At 38.7% G+C, this 8,941-nt stretch overlaps 1 protein-coding gene across 1 annotated transcript in view; it reads right to left on the bottom strand.

The window, feature by feature from the left end:
- Positions 1 to 4,378: 4,378 nt before the first annotated feature.
- The window catches only part of LOC101854648 (coiled-coil domain-containing protein 181), a gene marked incomplete in the record, with an annotated part of 27,973 nt that continues 23,410 nt past the window's right edge, over positions 4,379 to 8,941 (bottom strand). Inside the window, 3 exon segments of the mRNA XM_013084701.2 lie at positions 4,379 to 4,552; positions 5,439 to 5,583; positions 7,275 to 7,426. Coding sequence (XP_012940155.1) covers positions 4,538 to 4,552; positions 5,439 to 5,583; positions 7,275 to 7,426 — 312 coding nt within the window.

Genomic DNA, 8,941 nt, shown 5'->3' with positions numbered 1-8,941 from the left:
TTAGAAAAAAGGGTAATAGTTAAATCGAGTCATGAAGATGGTGAATTCATTTCTGGCATTTTTACTAGAGAGAAATCCGATGGTTCACATAGAGTGATACTAAATTTGAAAGAATTCAACAAAAATGTTGAATACAAAAAGTTCAAAATGGAGACACTGAAGAGTGCATTAAATCTAGTAACTCAGAATTGTTGGCTTGCCAGTGTAGATCTGGTTTCAGCATATTATAGTGTTCCCATTAGACCACAGGACAGGAAGTATTTAAAATTTTTATGGAAAGGACAGCTGTACGAGTATACATGCTATAGTAACGGATTAGCTCAGTGCCCGAGGTGTTTTACCAAGATCACAAAACCGATCTACGCATACCTTCATGGATTAGGTCATATAGCCACAGGATATTTGGATGATTCACTGCTTATAGCGGAAGACAAAACTGCATGCATTGAAAACATAGCTGATACAATTTCAATATTCGATGAATTGAGGTTCGTTGTCCACCCTGAAAAATCGGTCCTCTCACCCACTCAAGAGATTGTATATCTTGGCTTTGTAATAAATTCCAAAGAAATGACCGTGGCACTGACTGAAAAGAGGAAACAGGTAATTTTGAAAAATTGTGAAGAAATTTCCAGCAATCGCATTCAACCAATCAGAAATGTAGCCCGTTTAATTGACCTATTTGTCGCAAGCTTTCCTGCTGTACCATATGGCCCTTTGTACTACAGAACTCTAGAGAGAGAAAAGGTGGTGGCATTGAAACGCAATGGCAATAATTGGAACAAATCCATGCCCCTCTCGTCGGAGGCATTGAAAGAAATTGATTGGTGGAAACATAATGTGACTATCGCTTTTAGTCCTATCACCAGGCATGATCCGCAGTTAATCATAAAAACGGACGCTAGTCTGAAAGCCTGGGGTGCTGTTTGCAATGAAGTTAGAACTGGGGGCGCCTGGTCAGCAGAAGAAGCAGGCTTACACATAAATGTCCTTGAAATGTTTGCAGCTTTTATGGGACTGAAATCATTTGCAAAACGAAAGAGTAACATACATGTCCAAATATTTACAGACAGCACTGCCACTATGGGTTGTCTGAACAAAATGGGGTCATCCAAATCCATGGAGCTCAACAGGCTGAGTAAAATAATATGGGATTGGTGCAGACAGAGAGGCATTTGGCTGTCATTAGCCAGAATAGCAGGCACAGACAATACTGAGGCTGATTATGAGAGCAGACATGTCAATCTAGATACGGAATGGAAACTCAATTCAGACCTCCTGATGCATGCACTGAGTGTGTTGCGATACTTTCCTGAGATTGATCTTTTTGCATCAAGATTAAATCATCAGTTCAGACATTACATGTCATTCAAGCCTGACCCAGATGCACTGGGAATAGATGCTTTCACGAGAAACTGGAGTAATAAAAAGTTTTATGCTTTCCCACCTTTTTGTTTGTTATCTAGAGTCCTTCAAAAAGTCATCCAGGACGAAGCAGTTGGAGTGATTGTGGCACCCTACTGGCCAGCTCAGCCATTCTTCCCATTGTTGATGAGACTTCTGGTCGACAGTCCAGTTCTTATCTCAGCAAGGAAAAACCTTCTACATCAACCCAGTCATCCAGACACTCACCACCCACTTCACAAGAAGCTAAGACTTCTTATATGCAAAGTGTCGGGGAGAGACTCAGAACCCAAGGCTTTTCACCAAAAGCTACCGAAATCATCATGGCCTCGTGGAGGCCAGATACCAAAAAGGTTTACTCCACATATATTTCCAAATGGGAAAGGTACGCTTCTACAGTCAAAGTGGATCCAGTTTCACCACCTATAGCAGTAGCCATCAATTTTCTGGCAGAATTACATGAAAATGGGGCATCACATTCGGCCGTATGCATTGCTAGGTCAGCACTATCATGCTATTTAAATATTCCAGACTTCGGTAACCTTGACTGTGTCAAAAGGTTTATAAAAGGGGCTTTTGAACAAAATCCATCTTTCCCAATGAAAAGCATGACTGGCTCATGGGATCCGCATCAGGTCTTAACTTTTGTGGAGCCTTGGGTTCCTCACGAGTCTCTCTCCTTGAAAGAATTAACTTTAAAACTCACCATGTTATTGGCCTTGTTATCGGGACAAAGAGCCCAAACTATTCATAGTTTAGATATCAAGAGTATGGAAATAAGCAAGAACAAATGTACATTCTATGTTTCCAAATTATTGAAACACTCCAGGAAAAGTCACCACCAAGAACCCTTGGAATTTTTAGGATTCAAAGATAATCCAAGCTTATGTATTGTCAGCATCCTGAAAGAATATCTGAAAAGAACACAGTCATTACGAACTCATATCAATGAGTCTCGTTTGCTCATCAGTCATCAGGCACCACACAAACCTGTTAGCAGAGACACAGTCAAAAGGTGGATAAAAACACTGATGGAAATGGCTGGTATTGATATTACAACCTTTACTGCTCACAGCACAAGAGCTGCTAGCACATCTGGTGCATTGAAATCAGGAGTGCCAATACAAACCATATTGAGCGCGGCTGGCTGGTCGCAAGAAAGTACTTTTGCTAAGTTCTATAAGAAAAATATAAGACAAAATTTCGGTCAAAGCCTTCTGGACTCTTATTTCGCCAAAACAGGCAACATTTGACTGCATGTAGTTTTGTACAGATATACTGAAAATGTAAATATACAGAGAATATATCTAGCATGATAGAAAATGCTCTGTTTTTACTGTTACATTGAAAGTTGCTTATAGCGTTACATTTTGTAATAGTATTTATCTCATATGAGTGATGGTATCAAGCTTCATTCTTTAAATAATCTTTGTTTTTACATTCATGTATGTACATGTATACCAAATACAAGAAGCTACAGAGAATATATAATGATCTTCATATTGATCACAAACAAGAACGCTTTGGAGGTTGTTCATTGTATTAGTCACAGTTGTGGCTCTAAAATCTCATGTTTCCAACGGAGGGCCTGACGGCAGTTGAGTTAAAATTAAAGAAACAATCGAGACTTACCTGTAAGTTGATGATTGTTTCTGATTTTGACGATCTGTCGTCAGGAACGGAGTGGTAACATGCCCTCCCAAACCCTCCCAATAACATGAAATTTATATTTCTTCGTTCCTGACGTATGGTGTTTATGTGATTGTTATTCTTTCATTAATTTCACCTATGGTGCTCGCAAGTATTTGGTTTCCCAAATGAATAATTTAATTGTCACAACTGTGACTATCTAAAGTGTGATGGGTTACGCCGTGCTGCCTTCTCATGTTACCACTCCGTTCCTGACGACAGATCGTCAAAATCAGAAACAATCATCAACTTACAGGTAAGTCTCGATTGTTTCTTTAAATAAATGTTATGTCTTTGGGATGTCTATCTACTGCTGCCTTTCAAGACATCAGTACACGCAAGGCATTCACACATCATGGCAGCAAAATTAGTTTCAAAATATGGCTTACAAGAAGCAGAAATATATGGCTAGTCATATAAATCAACCAAAACGTCTGACTTTAAAGAGGTTACAATGAAAATTACGCACTGAAATTTTTAAAAAACAAAAACAATCAAGCCACTGCTATTTTGTTAACATCATACATAAGTCATCTCCAGTTAATGGCTGCTCTACTTAATTCTAACTGGAAAGCACACATGCAACATACCATTATACTTTGTGCAACATCGGAGAAACTGACGCTGGTTACTTCTTTAACTGGGTTAAGTGAGTGTCTCGACTCATTATGTTAAACAAAGCCCCCCCCCCCCCCCCCCCCTCAAAAAAAAAAAGTGGATATCTAATCCGTCTCATACATCCACTCTGCTTCTTCAGATTGATGAGAAATGTAAACGTAATACTCTCCTCTGAAGATTCGAGTACAATATGAATATGGCATGTTATTCTGTAGAAAATGTGTGGAAACTGTTGTCTTCAAAGCCAGAAGTCTAGCATTATACAAACAAACAAAACCTGGCAATTTGCAAATGAAAGAATGACAATCAAATTGCATCTTCCAAAGTAAGCAGTGCATAATTCATTTTAGAATTGAAGAACCATACCAAATGATTTCTTGACTCTGACACCATTGTCAGTGTATGATTCACATCTGTCCAAAAAAAAAGTAATAATAATAATTTATTTTAAAAAAAAATAATAACAATAACAATAATAGTAATAATAATAACAATAATAATAGTAATCATAAAAATAATTTCATTTATATAGCGCATAGTCATGCTCTAGAGCATGCCCCATGAGCTTTACAACTTTTATTACCCCAGCAGACCTTAAAACATTCAGAAACATTCTCGGCTTCCCAGGAAGAATACAGTGCAACCTGTAGACTATACGCACTAAAACATTAACAAACTGACAAGACTTTTCGCTGTCTATAGGCAGGTACCCATTCCCACCTGGGTGAAGTGAGGATGATTTGTGTAATCTGTATGAATGATGGATCCATTCTCTACATTTCAGAAGCCCAAAATCTCCTCACAGTCACACATCATGGGAAGCTCGTCAATCCTCATACATCTGAAAATCACTTAAATGGTGAGATCAAAACAAAGAATTCCAGCAATAGATTGAAAAGCATGCAGTAAAAAGATGGTACAATTTACTTAAGTAAGCTTAGGATTTCTGTAGATCATTCCCACAATAGATTATAAAGCGTAAGTGACAATGTAAATTACTTTCAGTTTCAAAAGAAGATAAAGACAAAAATCACTTAAATTGTGAGAATCAAAACAAAGAATTCCAACAACAGATTGAAAAGCATGCAGTAAAAAAGAGGGTACAATATACTTAATTAAGCTTAATATTTCTGCAGATCATTCCCACAATAGATTGTAGAATGTGATATTGTAAATCATTTCAGTTTAAAAAGAAGATAAAGACATAAAAATTCAATTTAAGCTTTCAATTTTTCCTCTTACTGATGGAAACAAAATAAGAGTAAAGGACAATGGCAAAATTCGACATCTCACCGTTCGCTCCAGAATATTGAAATTTTTTTGAGTCTAATTTGAAAACAAAATTAGGTAAATTCATCTATACATTCACTGGTTTTGAGAAGCTTTCAAGGACTTATAATACCCCTGACCGTAACTATTTTTTGACAGATCTTCATTTGTTTTTATCATATTCACAAACTGATATTTATAAACCAAACTAGAATATAAATCCGCGACCCAAGTATTTTCCTCTCAAACAAAAAGGCAACGTGAAGAAAAAAAATCAAACTCTATTATTCAACTGAAAAAAATGTACCTCATGTTGCAACTCTAACCTCAACAGAAATACACAAATAAAAAAGAGGGTAACAAAAAATAGCACAACAACAAAGCATAAACTACCAAACCTCATGAAACAAAAGCATTCCAACTAATTCAACTTAGAACCTATAACCATAGTAACCTACATAACGAAATGCTTGGGATTCTTTCAGAGCTTTAACAAGCGCACTGGTCTTCTTAGATCTTCTGACTTGAAGCCTGTACATTCTATTCCTCTGTCGCTCTGTGTCGTGCTGCTTTTTCAGATCAGCATTCTTCTTCTTCAGCCACCTACGGAGATACAAAACAGTGCTCAAAATGAAAACAGTGGAGAAAACTCAAGATCTTCTCATGTATTTCAACAGAACGGTGAAACTTGGGTAATAATAAAAACTGGCGATAAACAAGCTATAATACTTGAAGAAATGTGTATCTGTGTGTGTGTGTGTGTGTGTGCGTGTGTGAGTGTGTGTGTGTGTGTGTGTGTGTGTGTGTGTGTGTGTGTGTGTGTGTGTGTATGTACAGTCGACTGTGTGTAAGACGGCCAACCATAGTCAAGGAGAAAACTGGAGGTCTTACACAGATGGCCATCTTAAGTATGACTGATCAAATTGAAAAAACCAATCTATTCTTCTCTAGGGTCCTAACCAGAGGTGGTCGCAGACTTGCGATTGCCATTGGGCAAACTAACATGTGGGGTTTTTTTTTGTTCTTTTGAAAAAGGGCGTGTGTGTGTGGGGGGGGGGGGGAGAGGAGGGCAGGGATAGGAAGGTTTGAGGATTTTTTTTTGTTGTTATCCGTTTTTTGGGAAGTTTTTTGGTGGCTGGCTTTGTGCCAGGGTACAACAAAATGAAATGAGTCAGACACATACTTCCGTCACAAGTTCATTTTGACATCCATTGTTATAGACTGGGTAAACAGAGTGACTGCTCATGTCACTTATAATTTGCGTTTGAGTTATGGGAGGGCTTAGGTTATGATGGATCACACGCCTTCCTCACCAGCAGCTGAAAATTTGTTACCAACTGGTCAGCTTGGGTAAACAGTGGGAGAGACCAACGCAACATGATCGGTTCATTCATTGGGGAGACCCACAAAAAAGACAGGTGAATGGATGACAGCTCATTCACAGCATCAGGGGCCAATATATAATTTAGTTTTAGTTTAGTAGAGTTTTTAAGGCGCTCGCAACAGCATAAGGTTATATGAGCGCCAAGGGGTGGATGTCAAAAGAGAAGTCTTGATAGGGGATCAGGCTTAGTACTCTGCTCACCTCTCTAGCTTCAACAAAGTCTGCTTCCACTATCAAGGCACTCCAGAAATAGCGGGTCACAACAGAGTGACAAACATACAAAAGAAGTAGAGGAAAATGACGATAGTCTGACGTTGATGTATCTGCCCATTTACAGTTCTACTGAGCATAAGAACATGTTAATGTCCCCCCCTTTGGGAATGGCCTAAAGACACTTCAGTCAGTATGCACCACCCCAGGGGATAATATATAACTTATGACAAAGTGTCAGGCGATGAGAGATTCATGTGGCCATCCTAGATAAGTATTTCAGGTTGTTGGTTGACAAAATATAATCGTTGTGGCCACTTTGGACAAGTCATCATTTTACACAGCGTTATTATATAGAAAAATCCCAAAGGGGAAGTAGAAAGTGGCATTTTGCACAGGTGGCCACATTATATAGGTGGCCGTCATGGCAGTTTCGACTGTATGTGAATAGAATAGATGAAGATGAAGAAGAAGCTTTGACTCTTCTCGTCAGAGTTTATCAGGGCTGAATGGGACACAGTATCCCATGAGAGAGAAATTCTCCACAGAATGAACTGCTACACCCGAGTATGAAACTCAAAATTAAGACTTCTAACAGCAGGCAGGTAGGAGCCTGACCATTACCACTCACAGACACCAATCTGCTAACTTGAAAACACACCGCGCTGTGGGTGCGTGTGAGACAGAGAAAGATACTCACTCTCTGAAAGCTCTGTCACATTCTTCTCTGGGTCTGATGTAGAAACCTTCCATCTGTTCTTGCTGCTGTCTACGTTTTAGAAGTTTATCCTTCTTTCCTTGGGACCTCTTCTCCTTCAACCAAGCCTTATATGCCTCCTCATTTTCTTCTCTCTGGGAAAAAAAAGAAGATAAATTGACCTGTGTCAGAAATGCGCACAATGTTCCTGTTCTTGATAATCTCACGGATCAGAAACAATAATCGATGTTGTCTGTAAATATTCTTAGACCCTAACAATATGACTTAATACAATTCACAGTAATTTTATTGTCAAAGATCATGAGTTTTTCATCACATCAATCGAAAGATTATTTAACAAATAAACTGCAAGCAAATTGTTTTCCTAGAAGTACAACTTCCACATCCTCCGAAAACATAATTGGCATAATTTATTCACCAGCAGTGATTTACAATAAAGAGTTATTAACTTCATAGTAAAATAGTAGCTTTGATTTCTAATCAAACAAATTCACAACACATATCTAAGAGCCCTTCTTTTGAACAAAAGTGACACATAATACAAAATTTATGTTTTGTGTAGATGAACAAAACAGACACTAAAATATTCATACAACAAAGCATCCATCTTTCTCAAATGTTTCTATGATGTAAGTGAAATTTCTTTTAGGATCCATTTGAAATAAATTCCTTATTGTTAAAAAAGTCTGGCACGTATATGCAAAGCTGTACCGCAAAGCGTTTCAATCAAAGAGTTACACTGGCAGAAACAAATCGGCATTGCAAGCCCAGAAGGAAAAGGCCTCATGCATAAATTCAGAATTGGCTACATGAGGTTCAACTTCTGCTAAAAACCGGAGTACAAGAGATAATATAATAATATAGCTTAACGTAATACAACATGCACTGATCAAGAATGGACACGAAGCATGACTCTACTTCAATAGAAGTTATTGCCAGTGTACACTTATGCGATTCCTGCTCGATTCTGCATGACCTGTTGAATGACAGCAGCTTTTCCGGCCGGCAATATCTCTGAGAGTGCTGTTATTTTTGGCCCAGAACCCGAATCGTTTGTCCCAAACAAAAACATGTTTCTTTTGAAGGGTGACAGTCGGATCAGATCAGTCACAACAGCTAATCAGAAGGCGACAACGTAACAAATTGACGAGAGCATAGTCAGGCCAGCCTGTCTTTCCGACCCGATCCGATCCGATATTTCTAACCCGACTAGTAAAATTAAATAAGTGTACACTGCTTCCAAGGGAATGTTCTGGGGTCAGAAGGTTTTACGGACAGAGAAAGTTCAAGATACTGGGTAGGCCTATAATGTAATGCTAACACATGGTCAGGGGGGGGGGGGTTGTCAAAGATATTCTTGGTGTCTGCATACAAGGGTTTTTGAAGCATAATGTGCAAAAATATAAGAGAAAAAAATGAGATTGTTTCAATGTGTTGAGGAGAGGTCAGAAAGTGTGCGTATGTATATGTGTGTGCGTGTGAAAGCGCGCGCGCGCGCGCACGTGTGTGTGTGTGTGTGTGTGTGTGTGTACGTGTGTGTGTGTGTGTGTGTGTGTGTGTGTGTGTGTGTGAGAGAGAGAGAGAGAGAGAGCGAGAGAGAGAAAGAGAGAGAGATAAACAGAGAGAGAAATTGAGAGAGAGAGAGAGAG

Source organism: Aplysia californica, unplaced genomic scaffold (assembly GCF_000002075.1).
Source record: "Aplysia californica isolate F4 #8 unplaced genomic scaffold, AplCal3.0 scaffold00311, whole genome shotgun sequence".
Lineage (NCBI taxonomy): Eukaryota > Metazoa > Mollusca > Gastropoda > Aplysiida > Aplysiidae > Aplysia > Aplysia californica.
The sequence above is the reverse complement of the archived record's forward strand: the minus strand, read 5'-3'. Positions and strand labels throughout refer to the sequence as shown.